The 18,189-nt window shown below is 21.5% G+C and overlaps 5 protein-coding genes across 5 annotated transcripts; 3 read left to right on the plus strand and 2 right to left on the minus strand.

Moving 5' to 3' along the window:
- Positions 1-453: 453 nt before the first annotated feature.
- Positions 454-5,075, plus strand: PF3D7_1234800 (splicing factor 3B subunit 3, putative; the record flags this gene model as incomplete). The annotated part of the gene is made up of 5 exons (XM_001350706.1): positions 454-3,963; positions 4,093-4,185; positions 4,281-4,427; positions 4,548-4,649; positions 4,938-5,075. The coding sequence occupies 5 exons, from the start codon at positions 454-456 to the stop codon at positions 5,073-5,075; spliced, it is 3,990 nt and encodes a 1,329-aa protein (XP_001350742.1).
- A 1,005-nt stretch (positions 5,076-6,080) lies between these two features.
- Positions 6,081-7,030, plus strand: PF3D7_1234900 (conserved Plasmodium protein, unknown function; the record flags this gene model as incomplete). Its single annotated transcript, XM_001350707.1, has 3 exons — positions 6,081-6,117; positions 6,418-6,758; positions 6,953-7,030. 3 exons carry the CDS (start codon positions 6,081-6,083, stop codon positions 7,028-7,030), a joined length of 456 nt encoding a protein of 151 aa, XP_001350743.1.
- Positions 7,031-7,681: 651 nt separating this feature from the next.
- On the plus strand, positions 7,682-9,334 carry PF3D7_1235000 (PIH1 domain-containing protein, putative; the record flags this gene model as incomplete). The annotated part of the gene is made up of 3 exons (XM_001350708.1): positions 7,682-8,147; positions 8,267-8,909; positions 9,088-9,334. The coding sequence occupies 3 exons, from the start codon at positions 7,682-7,684 to the stop codon at positions 9,332-9,334; spliced, it is 1,356 nt and encodes a 451-aa protein (XP_001350744.1).
- A 722-nt stretch (positions 9,335-10,056) lies between these two features.
- Positions 10,057-10,450, minus strand: PF3D7_1235100 (conserved protein, unknown function; the record flags this gene model as incomplete). Its single annotated transcript, XM_001350709.2, has 2 exons — positions 10,057-10,160; positions 10,339-10,450. 2 exons carry the CDS (start codon positions 10,448-10,450, stop codon positions 10,057-10,059), a joined length of 216 nt encoding a protein of 71 aa, XP_001350745.2.
- A 1,616-nt stretch (positions 10,451-12,066) lies between these two features.
- On the minus strand, positions 12,067-15,420 carry PF3D7_1235200 (V-type K+-independent H+-translocating inorganic pyrophosphatase; the record flags this gene model as incomplete). The annotated part of the gene is made up of 2 exons (XM_001350710.2): positions 12,067-12,117; positions 12,298-15,420. The coding sequence occupies 2 exons, from the start codon at positions 15,418-15,420 to the stop codon at positions 12,067-12,069; spliced, it is 3,174 nt and encodes a 1,057-aa protein (XP_001350746.2).
- Between the last annotated feature and the right edge of the window lie 2,769 nt (positions 15,421-18,189).

An 18,189-nucleotide genomic window follows, 5' to 3' on the forward strand; every position in this document is an offset into this window, starting at 1 on the left:
TTGTTTTAAATATATAAATCGAAGTGGGGATGTAAACAAAATGATATTATATTATTTTATATATATATATATATATACCATTAAATAGGGACTTACATTGAATAATATAATATTATTATATTGTAACAATTATTTTATATTTAACATTTGATTATGTTGAATGTTTAATAAACGTAACAAAGAATATAAATTATATCATTTGTTATATATGAAAGAGCCATGAGTTGACACATATATATATATATATATATATATATGTATTTTTTTGTATATTTATGTTTATTTATAAAAGGATATATTTTTAAGTATACATATGTCTAGTACTATTAACAGACCTTTTATAACTTTGTTTTTGTAATATCAGTTCAAAAAAAAAATATATATATATATATATATATATATTTTTTTATTATTTTTTTTCATTTTTGTGTTGATTCCCATAAAATTAAAAATATGCCAGTGTTGTATCATCTAACATTACAGAAGCCTACAGCAATTACCAAGACGGTTTATGGTAATTTCTCTGGTCCTCGATTTCATGAAATTATTGTGGCTAAAGGACAAGTACTTGAGTTACTGAGATCAGATAAACAAGGGAAATTAAATGTGATAATTTCTAAAGATATCTTTGGTATTATAAGAAGTATATCTACTTTTCGATTAACAGGAAGTAATAAAGATTATATAGTTATAGGTAGCGATTCAGGAAGATTAGTAATATTAGAATATAATAATGAAAAGAATGATTTTGTTAGAGTACATTGTGAAACATATGGAAAGACAGGTATCAGACGAATAATCCCAGGGGAATATATTGCTGTTGATCCTAAAGGTAGAGCATTAATGATATGTGCTGTTGAAAAACAGAAATTTGTTTATATATTAAATAGAGATAATAAAGAAAATTTAACCATAAGTAGTCCTTTAGAAGCTCATAAATCACATTCAATTTGTCATGATGTTGTCGGTTTAAATGTAGGTTTTGAAAACCCTATGTTTGTATCCATTGAACAGAATTATGAATCTTTAGATAAACAAATAAATGAGGAATTAGAAAATGAAAATGACGATGAAGATAAAAGTGATGAAGAAAGGAAAGATAATAATGATATAATAAATGATAAAAATGTGAAGGATAACAAAGATAATGATTTTAGTTTAGATTATGCAAAGAAAGTTTTATGCTTTTGGGAATTAGATTTAGGTTTAAATCATGTAATAAAAAAACATATTTTACCTATAGATATTACAGCTCATTTATTAATACCTTTACCTGGTGGGCAACAAGGGCCAAGTGGTGTTTTGATATGTTGTGAGAATTTTTTAGTTTATAAAAAAGTAGATCATGAAGATATTTATTGTGCTTATCCAAGAAGATTAGAAATAGGACAAGATAAAAATATATCAATAATATGTTGGACTATGCATAGAATAAAGAAATTTTTTTTTATACTTATACAATCAGAATATGGAGATTTATATAAAATAGAAGTGGATCATGAAGATGGAATTGTAAAAGAAATTGTATGTAAATATTTTGATACAGTACCTATAGGAAATTCAATATCTGTTTTAAAATCTGGATCACTATTTGTTGCTGCTGAATTTGGTAATCATTATTTTTATCAATTTTCAGGAATTGGTGATGATAATAAGCAGTTCATGTGTACATCTAATCATCCATTAGGAAAAAATGCTATAATAGCATTTAAAACGAATAAATTAAAAAATCTATATCTTGTGGATCAAATATATTCTCTTTCACCTATATTAGATATGAAAATAATTGATGCTAAAAATACACATACTCCACAAATATATACTTTATGTGGAAGAGGTCCTAGATCTTCTTTACGTATCTTACAGCATGGGTTAAGTATTGAAGAGCTAGCTGATAATGAATTACCTGGTAAACCCAAATATATATGGACCATAAAAAAAGATAATTTAAGTGAATATGATGGATATATTGTAGTTAGTTTTGAAGGTAATACATTAATTTTAGAAATAGGTGAAAGTGTTGAAGAAGTATCAGATACTTTATTATTAAATAATGTAACTACCCTACATATTAATATATTATATGATAATTCATTTATTCAAGTATATGATACAGGTATTAGACATATCAATGGTAAAGTAGTACAAGAATGGGTAGCACCAAAAAATAAACAAATCAAAGCTGCATCATCTAATAGTTCACAAATTGTTATATCCTTAAGTGGTGGAGAACTTATTTATTTTGAAATCGATGAATCACATACTTTAGTAGAAATATTTAGAAAAAATCTCAACGTAGAAGTATTGTGTTTATCTATACAACAAATACCCCCAAATCGTGTAAGAGCTAACTTTTTAGCAGTAGGTTGTTTAGATAATGTTGTTAGATTATTATCTATAGAAAAAGATAAATATTTCAAACAATTATCTACTCATTTATTACCGAATAATTCATCTCCACAAGATATATGTATTTCTGAAATGAATGATAATGGAAATACCATGAAAGAACGTAATATTATTTTTTTAAATATTGGATTGAATACAGGTGTATTATTAAGAAGTATTATAGATCCTGTTGCTGGTACCTTAAGTAATCATTATTCCAAATATTTAGGAGCCAAAAGTATAAAAATATGTCCTGTGAATGTAAACAAAAATCCAGCTCTTCTTGTACTTTGTGAAAAAACGTATTTATGTTATATGCATCAAGGAAAATTCTTATATTCTCCATTAAATTATGATATGTTAGAATATGCTTCATCTTTCTATTCACCACAATGTTCAGATGGTTATGTAGCTATATCATCTAATAGCCTGAGAATATTTCGTTTTTATAGACTAGGAGAGGTCTTTAGTCAAAACATATTACATTTGACTTTTACTCCACGAAAAATCGTACCATTGCCATTCCCTTCATTATTTTATGATCATGACTCATCACTAGAATTAGAAAGAAAAAAAAAGATACGTATGTTAGCCATCATTGAGGCAGATCACAATTCGTATGATGAAAATACGCAAAGAGAAATACAAAAAGCTTTAAAGGATATAAAATTGAGTGATACAGAAAGGAGAAAAGAAAATGACAATGAAAATAATAATATATATTCAAATGGTGATGTGGATAATATAGATGTAAATGATTCCGCAAATATGAATGAAGAGTTTAATTCAAATGATAATATTTCGTTAGCACAAAATCATAAAAAAGATGTATCATACAATAAAGAAGAAGAACAATTTACAGACAATAATAAAAATGATACAGAAAATGTAATAGAGACATATGAAAATAATGCATCATTAAATGAATCAAATGATGAAGAAAATGAAGATGAGTATTATTATGATAGAATAGGTACTTTTAAAGCAGGACAAGGAAAATGGGGTTCATGCATAAAAATTATAAATCCAGTTAATTTACAGATATTAGATAAAATATCTTTAGATATGGAAGAAGCTGCATTAAGTGTATGTGCATGCGAATTAGAAGCTTTACATTGTCTTATTGTTGGTACAACAACAAATTTGTCATTAAAAACAAAATCTCTTACATCAGCTTCATTAAGAGTATATACATATGATATACAATATAAATTGAATTTATTACATATAACACCCATTGAAGAACAGCCATATTGTTTTTGCTCATACAATGGAAAATTGATTGCTTCCATTGGTAATAAATTAAGAATATATGCTTTAGGAAAAAAAAAGTTACTTAAAAAATGTGAATATAAAGATATACCAGAAGCAATTGTATCTATCAAAATTTCTGGAAATCGTATCTTTGCATGTGACATCAGAGAATCTGTGTTAATATTTTTTTACGATCCAAATCAAAATACCTTGAGATTAATTTCGGATGACATTATCCCAAGATGGATAACGTGTTCTGAAATTCTTGATCATCATACGATTATGGCAGCAGATAAATTCGATTCTGTCTTTATTTTGAGGGTACGTTGAGATTGTGTTAAAAAGTAGTAAAATAATGAATTTTGACATAAATGTGTAACATGTATGATGACACTGCACATATATATATATTTTTTTATTTATTTATTTATTTATTTTTATTTTTTGAAGGTTCCGGAGGAGGCTAAACAAGACGAATATGGTATAACAAATAAATGTTGGTATGGTGGAGAAATAATGAACAGTTCAACTAAAAACAGAAAGGTGAGGCAAAATAGGTTGTAACATATAAAATGTTTATATATATATATATATATATATTTATTTATTTATATATTTATGTTACATTTTCCCTTCAGCTGGAACATATGATGAGTTTTCATATTGGAGAAATAGTAACGTCAATGCAAAAAGTCAGACTATCTCCTACCAGCAGTGAATGTATAATTTATTCGACGATTATGGGAACAATAGGTGCTTTTATTCCATATGATAATAAAGAAGAGGTATTTACAAAAAAAAAAAAAAAAAAAAAAAAAAAATTAAATTAAATTTTATTATTATTATTATTATTATTATTTATTATTTATTTATTTATTTATTTTTTTTTTTTATTATCATTTTAGCTTGAACTCACACAACATTTAGAAATAATTTTACGAACCGAAAAGCCCCCCTTATGTGGAAGAGAACACATATTTTTTCGTTCATATTATCATCCTGTTCAGGTAAAAAATAAAATATATATATATATATATATAATTGTGACATTTTATATTTTTCCTTTAATTTAAAAAAAAAAAAAAAAAATTTTACAATGAAATATAAAAATTATTGAATCATAAATATATATTATATTACATTATATGACATTACATTTTATTGCATTACATTATATGACATTACATTTTATTGCATTACATTATATGACATTACATTTTATTGCATTACATTATATGACATTACATTTTATTGCATTACATTATATTATATTTTTATTCTTTTCCCCTTTTTAGAACGTTGTTGATGGAGATTTGTGTGAACAATTTTCAAGCTTGTCTTATGATGCGCAAAAAAAAATTGCAAATGATTTGGAAAGAACTCCAGAAGATATTTTAAGAAAACTAGAAGATATAAGAAATAAAATACTTTAATTTTTTCAAAATATATATATATATATATATATATATATATATATATATATTTTTATGAGATTTCATTTTTATTTTTAAAATGTAGATTTCATTATAGTTTATAATTTATATTAAAAATATGTTGTGTGTTATATTTAATCGTAACCACATTATTATATATATATTTATACATACATATATGTATTTTATTTAAAATTTTTTTTTTTTTTTTTTTTTTTATTCATCTTTTCATTTTTATATTTATGATATATTTAAATATTATATGAAAAAAAAAAAAAAAAAAACTTTTTGGTGTCTTTCCCTTAAAAAATATTTATTTTTAACATGAGTTGTTTCCTAACATTTTTCTTTTTTTAAAAAACATATATATTATTATCACCTAGGTAATAATATATTTTTTTTAGATCATAATACATTAAAATTGTGGATTATTATATATAAATATGTTATAATGCGATATATAAATAATTTTTTGGCGTGTTAATTTTTTTTTTTTTTTTTTTTTTCCTATATAACATAATATATGTGTCTCCATATATATATATATATATTTCATCATTCAACCTTTTATATAATTATCCTATCAAATAAACAGTTGCATAAATAATGTTTTACGAATAATAAAAAAAAAAAAAAAAAAAAAAAAAAAAAATATACATATATATTATATATATGTATATATACATATATTTTTAACATTACATTTGTATAAATAGTACGCGAAAACAAAAAAAAAAAAAAAAAAAAAAAATATACATATATATATAAAATATATTATACTTCTTCTGTTATATATATATATTTATATTTATATATATATTTTTTTTTATTCGTAATACAAATATTTTTAACCAATTTAATTATTTACTTATATCATATATTATACAAAGAAATATTTGTCATATTATTCAACAATATTTATTTTAAAACAAAACAAAAGTTAATAATTTTCCTCTTTTTTATTTTCATTTCCATTTTTGTAATTGTTTTATATATTTATAAATAATGGGACGTTCTTCAAGAAATCGTTCAAGCAATTCAAGTAAGAAAAAGAAAAGAAAAAAAAAAAAAAAAAATATATATATATATATACATATATATTTCATTTTTAAAAATTAAAAAAATGCATTCAAAAGTATGAAGGTGAACATATATTTTTTTTTAATGATAATTAATAAGAAAAAATAAATAAAATCACACACCCATATATATGTTATACATATATGTATATATATATATATATATATATATAAAACATTGTAGCACATATATTTCATCTTTCCATTGTTAAGACATGCTAAAATATATATGATGAACAAATGTGCATTTTCCATTTTGATAGGTTCAAGGTCTTCATTTCTTAGCAGACCAGGATCAAGAGATATGAATAGGGGGAATAATACCAGTGCACAAAATTATTCAGGAAGTTTAGGACAACATCAAAGTAATAAGTCAGGAGGATTTCTATCAAATATGATGGGAACAGTAGCTAGTGGTATGGCTTCAGGTGTAGGATTTGGAGTAGCCCAACGAGCAGTAGATTCCATTTTAGGTGCAAGACATGTAGAAGTTTCCCACGTAAATAGTAATGTTGATAATCAACAATTAAATCAAGCAGCGGCAATAAATAGTGAAAAAAATAATATGTATAAATGTAAACCTTTTGCGGATGAGCTTAACCAAGTAAAATAAATAAATAAATATATATATATATATATATATATAATATCTATTTGTACGTATGTAAATGTATACATTAATATAAATTATATATATAATAATAACAAGCTTTTAGACCATAAACATACAATTCTATTTATATTATATATATATATATATATATATATATATATTTTTTTTTTCCTTTTTTTTGTTAGTGCTTAACGAGACATTCAGATATAAGCTTATGTCAAAATTATGCAGATTCCTTGAAGTCTTGTCAACAATCCATGTAAAATAATAACAGATATTTAATTAATGAGTATTTAACTAAAATATTAAATAAATGTAATAATGAAATTGTAAAATTATAATATGAAACTGAGCAGAAAAAAAAAAAAGACATACATTTGTAATGAAAAATAAATAAATACTATTAAGTTTATAAACCATGTATAATTATAAGCCCTTTTACTATACTTATGCACACAAGATATATACATATTAGCTAACCATTAGTTTTAATTTAATTATTATTTTTATTATTATTATTTCTTTTTTATCCACGTGTATAAGTCTTTATTATATATTATTATAGTAATATTTTTTTTTTTTTTTTTTTTTTTTAAATAATATATAAGAAATATACATTTTACATACATTTTAGTATAAACAATTAATTTATATAAAAACTTTACAAAAAAAAAAATATATTATATATATATATATATATATATATATATAGTTAAATCTATAAACATTTAGGTTTGTATTAAACAATTTACAGCCTTAAAAAAATAAACTATATTTACATTATTGATTTATGTTATATATATATATATATATATATATATATATATATCTTTAATTCGTTCTGTAGACCTTCGTAGCATATTTTGTATTAATAATTTTTTTATTTCGAATTATATATTAAAAAAAAAAAAAAAATGAGGGATATATACTCTAAATACCTAGAGAGAGTCAAAAGGAATATCCACTTTGCTGATCAAAAATCACAAGATACATCCCACAGTAAGACAAATGTCATAAGAATAAGACCAATAAAAGGCTATGTTATAAAGACATATGAGAAAAATGGAGATAAGGTATATATCAACATCTGCTTCTCCAGGTTGATTCCAGATTTCCATCTAAAGACATTTCCGCATTTATATAATGAAGAAGGATTAAGGATACCTATAAGTATAGGTGAAGAAAAGAAAAAACAAGACAGGAAAGGAAGAAAATACCGAACTTATGATATAGTCCTAAATAATAGAGTTGTTTCTGAATGTTTAAGAAATGTGAAAATAAAAACAATAGTTGCTGAATTAGTTCTAGAAGCTGTCAAAAATAAGTACAAATTAGATTTATGTACTAATTTGTTTCTTTTCCCCGATCACAAATATAAAGGTAAACATGATAGTATATATATATATATATATATATATGTATATATGTATATATTTTACAGTATACATATTCTACAAGAAAAAGATAATAATGAGATTTATATTTTTTCATATATATAGGTAATCACCCAGATGATCACTACATAAAATATGATCAACAACACAAAATTAGAGAAGTTGAAGAGGAACATAATACGTTTTTTACCGATAAGGATTTAGATGCTTATGAGTTCATGAAAAATTATATCGACAAACATGATGATTCGGTTGAAAAAAATCATGTTAATGGATATGGATATCTTAAAGAACATCGTGAAGCAGAAGCTTTAGCAAGTAAATTGATCGTCACGAAACCTGATTGGGATATGTGGTTTATTCCTCCAAAATTGTTAGAAGATCTGAAGCAAGGTGTGAAAAGATTTTTTATACCTTATATACGTATATTTCCATTGAAAGGTGTTATAAATGGTTTGGATTTTAAACCTCCTAATGATAAAGTTAATAAAGAAAAGCATTTAGTGGACACACATAAAAAAAGGCAAATATTAAAATCTTTTTTTGAAGAATATAATGTTGAACTAGATGATGAATTCTTAAAGTATCAGGATATTATTAAAACAGTGTGTGTTTTCCAGATACCCCTTCATTTTTTTGCTCTTCTTAAGAAAACAATTGAATATGATATTGACAAATATAATAATTTAATCCCTGAAATAATAGAGCTTTGGATTTCTGACGACTGTTTATATATTCAATTTAAGAAGTACGTAAAAAATAATAATAATAATAATAAAATAAAATAAATGAGAAACATTGTATAAAATGTTATTATTGTATATGTGAATGTTTATTTATACATAATAATATTATATTACACGATATTTATATATATATATATATATATATATATATATATATATATATGTTGTGTTATTTTTAAGGTCCCCTTATTTCCCAGATGAAAAAAACCCACCTTGCAAAAGTTTCTCTATACGTTTTCCATATTACTATGATACGTCTAAAGCAATTGCACAATTTTTATATGAGTTTAATCTCTTAAACGTTATAGTACCAGTAAGCAAGTTGAGCAGTGAATCACTTGTATTTCATGATAACAAAGAAGATAGTGATTTCAGCGATAAAACATTCATTCAACCTGATGAAGCAAGTGTTACATCTATATTGTAAATATTAAAAAGGGGGGAAAATAAAATACTTTTTTCATTAGGATAGGAAAAAATATATTTATCTAAATCCTTTTCTATATGTTATCCATTTTGTTATGAATTTTATTTTATTTCATAATTTACATAAAAGTACATATATATTAATGACGTATATGACAAAAGCGTACGCATCAGCAGAAAAATAAAACATAAATAGGTATATATATATATATATATATATATATATATATATTTCCAATATTATTCAAAAGTATTTATTTATATAAATATTTGTTCATACATTATTATGACTAATGTATTTTTTTTATATATAGAAAAGAGTTGAGAGATATAAATTTTTTTTTTATTATTATAACTATTTAATAGTAGATTATTATTTTATTATTTCTTATTTCTAGTAGTAGTATTTACACTTTTAGTTCTTTTCTTTAAAAAAAAAAGAAAAAAATGAAAAATTTAATATATATGATAAATATAACTTATTTGATTGATTTTTTACCAATAAAATAATTATAATATATATACGACTTAAAATGGAGATAAATAAATAAATAAATAAATAAATAAATAAATAAATATATATATATATATATATACTAAATGGTTGTCATTAAGAATATAATGTTTATTTGAGATAGAAAAAAATCAAATATAAAAAGTGTATCGTACATTTACTTATTTTATATCATATAACAACCCATATATGGTAATTTATTTTTTATTTTATTTCTTCAAATATTTGTTAATTTTTTCAATTTCACTATCATACATCGGGTCTTTTTCATCTATAGGTTTACTCTCTGCAGCGGTAGAGTCTATTGAATTGCCTATAATAAATAAATAAACAAATAAAATATTATACTACATACGAAAATAAAAATGTATGTTTCTTTATAAGAATTATATACAATCAAAAATTAAAGAAAATATTTCATATAAATATTTATAAATATATACATATGCTTCATTTTTATTTTAATTTATTTTATATTTTTGTTTTCTTACCCCAGTTGTATTTTCCTGTACCTGCACGAACACTTGAATCTCCATAAGCTGGTGTCTTCCCTGCACTATGTCTTTCTAAACGAACATTTTTATCTTTATTTGTGTTAGGCATTTTTTTATTTTATTTTATTATCTTATGTATCACAATAATAATATACCATATATTAAATATTGAAAATGTATTTTCAAATAACACAACTATATATATGTATCATGAGAAAATAATTAAAAAAAAAAAAAAAAATGAGTAAAATTATATCAATAAAAAGAAATTTGTTATTTTAATTCCATATAATAATAAAAAAATATAATTTCTGCTTTTTAATACATACAAAGTGGAATATAATAATTTTTTTTTTTTTTTTTTTTTTTTTTTTTTAATGAAGTGTTTAAAAAGGTACAAGTGCCTTAAAGGTTGCAAAAGGTATAAAATATAAAAAAAAAAAAAAAAAAAAAAAATATATATATATATATATATATTTTTTTTTCATGTGTATACATATATATATTCAATGCATATCAAATAACAATATATGATTGATGTTCCTTTTGTGGAAAAAATGCAACTATGTCCACAACTTACCCCTCCAAAAATAAAAATAAAAATACATATATATATAAATATATATATATATATAATACCTATACAGGTATATATACAATCATATAAATCAATATATTAAACATAAGGTATATAAACGAGTTCAAATGTTTTTTTTATTTTTTTTTTTTATTTCATGACAAAGTGAGAAATAACAAGGTTGAAAGAAAGGAAAAAAGAAGGAATTACAATTTTATTAATATTTTGTATGTATAAAAACGCATGTATGTATTTTACAATATATATATATATATATATATGTTTCTGAATTTATAATATTTTATATTTTTTGTGACTTTATTGAATTTATGTAGATTTAAGAAATGAATTAATAAATTGAAAATAAAATATAAAAAAAAAAAAAAACAAAAATAAAGACACATTTATTATAATTTTATGAATATTTTATATATAATGAATTTAATCTTCTTTGAATATTTCTCTTGTACCATTGAAATTCCAAATATATTAAAAAAAAAAAAGGATTATTCAATAGCATTAAAACATGTAGAAGAATAGTATTAACCAGAGACATACATAAAAGTATATATGTAAATATATTTTCCCTTATTTCATTAAAATAATTTTTCACATGAAAAAAAAAAAAATATATATATATATATATATATATATATATATGTGTGTAAATTTATCTTTGATCTATTACACATTCAACGCTTTCAAGAATTATATATCAAAATGGAATCAAATTTAATATGCTTTTATATCATTATGTATAAACAAGAAAAAAAGGTTACATAAAGAAATTATATACTTCATAACGGAATTTATGCAAAATATTATAAGAAAAAAAAAAACTTTATAAATTATAAAGATTATTATATATATATATATTTATTCATTTTAATAGTGTAAAACGGTGTAATGCTAATATTCTGTTCCCCATATATTACATAATTATATGTAAATATATAACGAATATTTGAAATATAAAATAAAAACAAAATAATATAGTTAAAATATATATAAAAAAAAAAAAAAAAAAATAGGCAAAATATATAACAAAAAAAAAAATTATTTAAATGACAAAAAAAATAGTAGATATTAAAAATTGAATTGTAAATTTATATAATGAAATGATTCTTCAATAAAAACAATGTGAATGATCATGAATAGACACTCTTTGTTGTAGTAGATGCAATTAATGGAGTTATCACCTAAAAAGAAAAAAAGAAAAAATGTGAAAAAATATAAAATCCAAATATGTATCAAAATATATAAAAGAATATTATTTGTTACACCAAATATTTGTGTTCCATTTAAAAAAATTTAGATAAAAACTTTTTCTAGATAATTTTTATGAAAAAGCAAAATGAATACATTATTTATAATATTACCATTGTTATAGTAGATATAAGTTTTATGAGAACATGAATAGATGGTCCAGCAGTATCTTTACATGGATCACCAACAGTATCTCCAATTACACTAGATACATGTGCTTGACTATTTTTTCCTCCATAATAACCCGATTCAATATATTTTTTAGCATTATCCCATGCTCCTCCTGCATTATTTAGAAATAGTGCCATAAGTATACCGGTGGAGGTAGAGAACATAATAAAGGAAGCCATTGCTTGTGCTCCTAAAAGTTGATTATTTTGTAATATTCCTAATTGCTTAAATATTAAACCAACAATAATTGGAGAAAGCACACCTAAAAGTCCAGGTTTTATTGTTTCGATTAATGCTCTTTTACTAATAATTGCAACACATGTATGATAATCTGGTTTTTCTTTATATGTTAAAATTCCTGGATGTTCATTAAATTGTCTCCTAACTTCTTTCAAAACTTCTTCAGCTGTTTTTCCTACTGCATCTAAGGACCATCCTGCAAAAAGAAAAACAACTACTGATCCTAATATACCACCAATAAAAACTTCTGGGATAGCAATATCAACTGTTGAAAATGGCATTTTTGAATGTACTGACACTTCACTTAGAAAAGCTGAAAAAAGGAGAAAGCATGCAAGTGCAGCCGAACCTACACTAAATCCTTTTGTGTTAGCTTTTGTTACATTACCAACGGCATCTAGTTTATCTGTTATAACACGTACATATTTCGGTTGTTTACACATTTCTACTATACCTCCTGCATTGTCAGCTATTGGACCAAAATTTGACATACTGAGAATGAAAACAGCTGTTGAAAGCATACCCATTGTTGCAACAGATGTACCATATAGACCATTTATAATATTGTGATCTCCTGTTATATTACTCTTTAATCCTAAATAATAAGATAACAATAATGATATAGATATTACAATGACTGGGAAAAAAGTAGATTCTAATCCTACATACAAACCTGCTATTATATTGGTTGCAGATCCACTTAAAGAAGCATGAGCTATTTTTTTAACTTTTGGATATGAATAATCTGTATAGTATCTTGTCAAAATAACAAATAAATAAGAACATGCCATACCAATAAATCCACAAAAAGAAAAATATATCCATGCATTTTTTGCATTATCTAATGAAAAAAGAAGTTTACATAAAAATGAAAATCCCACAACTCCAAGTGAGCACGTAAAAAAATATGCTTTCAACATTGCTTTTAAAGGATTTTCTAATTGTTCCGATGTAACATCACAATCATATTTTGCATATAATAAATCAGATTCTTCTTTATTATTATTATTAAGAGGTTGCATTGCTGATTCTTCTACATGCATATTTGAATTTATATTATTAAAATAGTTTATGTCTTTTTTATCTATAATTTTCGTGTTACATTCCAAATTTAATGTAGAAAAGGGTTCATTGTTATTTTTAACAGATACTAAGTAGATACCAATTGTTGATATAAGCAAATCCATAGAATGTACAAATAATGGGAATAGAACAAAATAGCTAGCTGTCTGTTCGGATATTATTCCATTTTCTGATAAATTTCCCCCTAGTATCATGGATGCAATAATTTCAGCACATATGGATTCAAATAAATCAGCACATTGTCCTGCACAATCTCCAACATTATCACCAACTAGATCAGCTATGACAGCTGGGTTTCTAGGATCATCTTCAGGTATATGTTTTTCAACTTTTCCTACTAGATCAGCTCCAATATCGGCAGCTTTGGTATAGATACCACCAGCTAGTTGATAGAGCATAGCAACTAGGGAAGCTCCGAATCCATATCCAACAATTAATAAAGGATATTTAGAAAAGGCTAAAGTTGGATATAGGATATTAACTAATAATAAGAGTGAGCATATACCAAAAATAGCAAGTGCAACATTAACGATAGCACTAACAGCACCGCTTCTAAAGCATGTTATTAAAGCTTTCTTATATGAATAGGTGGCTGCTTTAGCAACTTTTACATTAGCACGTACAGCAACATATATACCATTATATCCTGCAATGGAACTACACAGGGCACCTAATAGGAAAGATATGGCAGTTATAATACCATAAGCATATGACGAAATAATAATAGTACCATTACTACTACTACTATTATTATTATTATTATTGTTGTTGTTGTTGTTGTTGTTCATCATATCAGTCATTTGATTATCTCCTTGGGGTAATTTGGTATCTTCACCTCTTATAATATATAAAGATAAAATTAATAAAGTAAAAACTATGGATATTTTAAATATAGAATTATACTGAACTGTAAAAAATCCTTCCGATCCTTCTTTTATTGGTATTCCTATACTATCAAAAGAAGAAATTTCATACCCTTCATTTGTTCCAATTTCATTTTTCATATCTCCTTTATTATCATTGTTTGTATTTTTAGTGTGAATAAGATTTATATTATTTTTTTCATATTCATTCGAAATATGCTGATTGAAAGTTTGATTATTTTGTTCTAAATTATATGGATTTATAAGATTATTTTCATTATTATTATGATTATCATATTTTAATTTTTCATATTCTTTCTTTATTTCTTTTTTTTGAATATTATGGTCATTAGTCATTTGATGTACATAATTATCATTATTATTTTGTGAATTGTTTATTTGTTGAACATCATTTTTATCATTTATTAAATTTAATTCGTTGTCATTCATGTATATATTGTTAGTCATATCATATTTTTTCAATGTATTATAATCCCCATATTCATCATTTAATATAGTACTTAACATATAAAGAGAAAATAATAAGAAATACAAACTGTATAATGTTAAACTTATTAAGAATACTGTTTTAATATTTTCAATTTTGTGATAAAAAATATATATTATAACTAAAAACAACGTGAATACAATTATATTAAATGTTATACGATGTTTTACAGGTTTTTGCATATATAATTTCATATATTTTAGAATATTTAATTTTGTTCCTTTCTCATTTTTTTTATTGTCTTTTTTATTTGTAAAAGAATATCTTTCCAAAAAATTCTTTACAGATGTTTCACCTCCGAAAAATTTATTATTCTTCTTATATTTTTTTCTGATAGTTGAACTATTTTCATGAAGTGGTAGCATTACCATTTTGTAGTTTATAAATAAAAGAGAATATGGTGCTTATATAAATAAATAAATAAATACATACATACATATATATATATATATACATATATCTGATGAGGTATAGAATAAGGATTAATTAATATATTATAATACAAAATAAATTAAATATAAAACACCCAAAATATGGTATAATAATAAATATTTAAGATATACAACTGGCTATATTTTATTTTTTTGAAAATTTATATATATATATATATATATATATATTCAACAGGATACATTTAAATTATATTTATAATTTATTATTATTATTTATTTTTTATTTATTTTTTTTTTTTATGGTTGTGAAAACTATATGATTAGTTCCAAAATAATATATACAATTATTTATTTTCCTGTCATAATATATTCTTTTAGAATAAAAGTCATATTGTTTTAATATTTTTATCTAATGCAAATATTATATATATATAATATATATATATATACAATATATACATTTATTTATTTATATATTTATTTATTTATTTATTTGTATTTTAGACATGTGAATTTTAGGTGCACTTGTAATTTAACATTTTCCTTTTTTTTCTTTTTATTCCTTTTAATTCTATTAATATTTGTGGGTAAATTATACAATGTTAAAGAAAGAAAAAAAAAAAAAATAAATAACGAACGAAAGGAAGAAAGAAAAATAATACGATACAACCAAAAGAAAAATCGTTGTTTATTTTAAAATAATATTTTTTTCTTTTTTAAATTTTTATTATATATATATTGTGAAATATATTTTTTTTTTTGGTACCAATGAAAATATACAAACATATTTAAAATGTATATATGTGCAAATATGTTTTTGTATAATATTTTCATTTTATTATTATTTATTAAAACAAAACAAAAAAAAAAAAAAAAAAAAAAAAAAAAGGACGAACGGAAAAGAATTGAATAATGAAACCTTTATGTTTTCAATAAATATTAAATGAAATGTTAAACATAAATATATATATATATATATATATATATTGATAGCACCATTTCTTTTTCCTTTCTTTTAAAAGAAATAATACAAGAATAGAAAAGATTATTATACTTGAAAGTATATAAGCGTTTCTTTTGAGTTTTTTCTTTTTAGTTTTTTCTTTTTTTTAGTTTTTCCTTTTTTTTAGTTTTTCCTTTTTTCCGTATTTTGTTAAGGTAATGAATAAATAATATCCAATTACATTACGTAATTGCTTTGTTATTAAAAAGAAAAAAAAAAAAAAAAAAAAAAAAAAAAAAGAATACATATATTGTACATATATATATACCGTTTATGTATCCTTGTAGTATAATTAAAATTTTTCAATTTTACAAAATAAAGGAGTATAATACATTACGTAAAATAATCCAGTACAAATATTCTTATGTAACACATACTTGTACATATATAATTTTTTTAATTTTTATATATTTATTTGTTATTTTCTTTGATAATGAAAAAAAAAAAAAAAAAAAAAAAAAAGAGAGTTTATAACATAAAGGAGATAATTTATTGTACATATAATAAATGAACATACGGAATAAAATATAAAATTTATGTTCCATGGAATACTCTATGATGATTTTATAAATTTTTCTTTTAAGGACGATAAGAAATATTAATATATATATATAATATATTTATTTATTTATATTTATGTCATATTATATAATTCATATAATTTATTATATGACATCAAAATATATTCTTTAATTCTTTTAAGTATTAACAATTTAAATATGTATAAATAATATTTAATATTATTAAACTAGTATAAAAATATAATATATATTTATCGCGGGTTTTTTAAACATATATATATATATATATATATATAATATATATATGAATAAAAAAAAAGAAAAAAAAAAAACTATAGCGTATAATGTATTTATATATTTATAAAAATAATACATACATATTTTTTTAAGTACAATATTTTTATATACCTATATATAATATATATATATATATATATATAATGTAAAATATATTTTATATCATAATTATATTTATCCATATATAATTAAGAAAATATAAAAATAAAAATAAAACAAACATGTGCGCGCATGCTTATCCCATGATTTATAAATTATATTTATATATATATTAATATAATAAATATAATATACATTTTTTTTTAATGCGTATGAATATTTTTTTATATGAATAATATATAATAAAAAATATAAGAAAAATTAAATTTTAGACTTGAGAAATAAAAAAAGGAACTATATTATATTATTTTATTTTATTTTATTTTTTTTTTTTTTTCATTAATAATAATACATATAATAATATTATTAAAAAAAAAAAAGTAATATTTGAAGAGGGATATTTTTCTCTTACTATTATAATATATAATATATATTTTTATATAATATATTTATTTAATATATATATTATTATTATATATATTATTCGTAAGTTTTTTTTTAATTCATGATAGAATTAATTTCTTTTATATATATTATGATATATATAATAAATAACATTTATTATATTAAGAGATGAAAAAGTAAAAAATATATATATATATATACAAATTTATTTATTTATATTTATCTTATAAGATATATATTTATATAATTAATATATAAGATTGTGCTTCTTTTTTTTTTTTTTTTTTTTTTTTCCTTTTTATGATCATTTGTAATATTTTTTATTTATTTATATGTTTATATATTTAGCTTTATATATTAATAAATATATATATATATATATATATATATATATATATATATATATTATATATAACTTATTGT

The sequence above is a fragment of the Plasmodium falciparum genome (assembly GCF_000002765.6).
Source record: "Plasmodium falciparum 3D7 genome assembly, chromosome: 12".
In the NCBI taxonomy this organism is placed as follows: Eukaryota; Apicomplexa; class Aconoidasida; order Haemosporida; family Plasmodiidae; genus Plasmodium; species Plasmodium falciparum.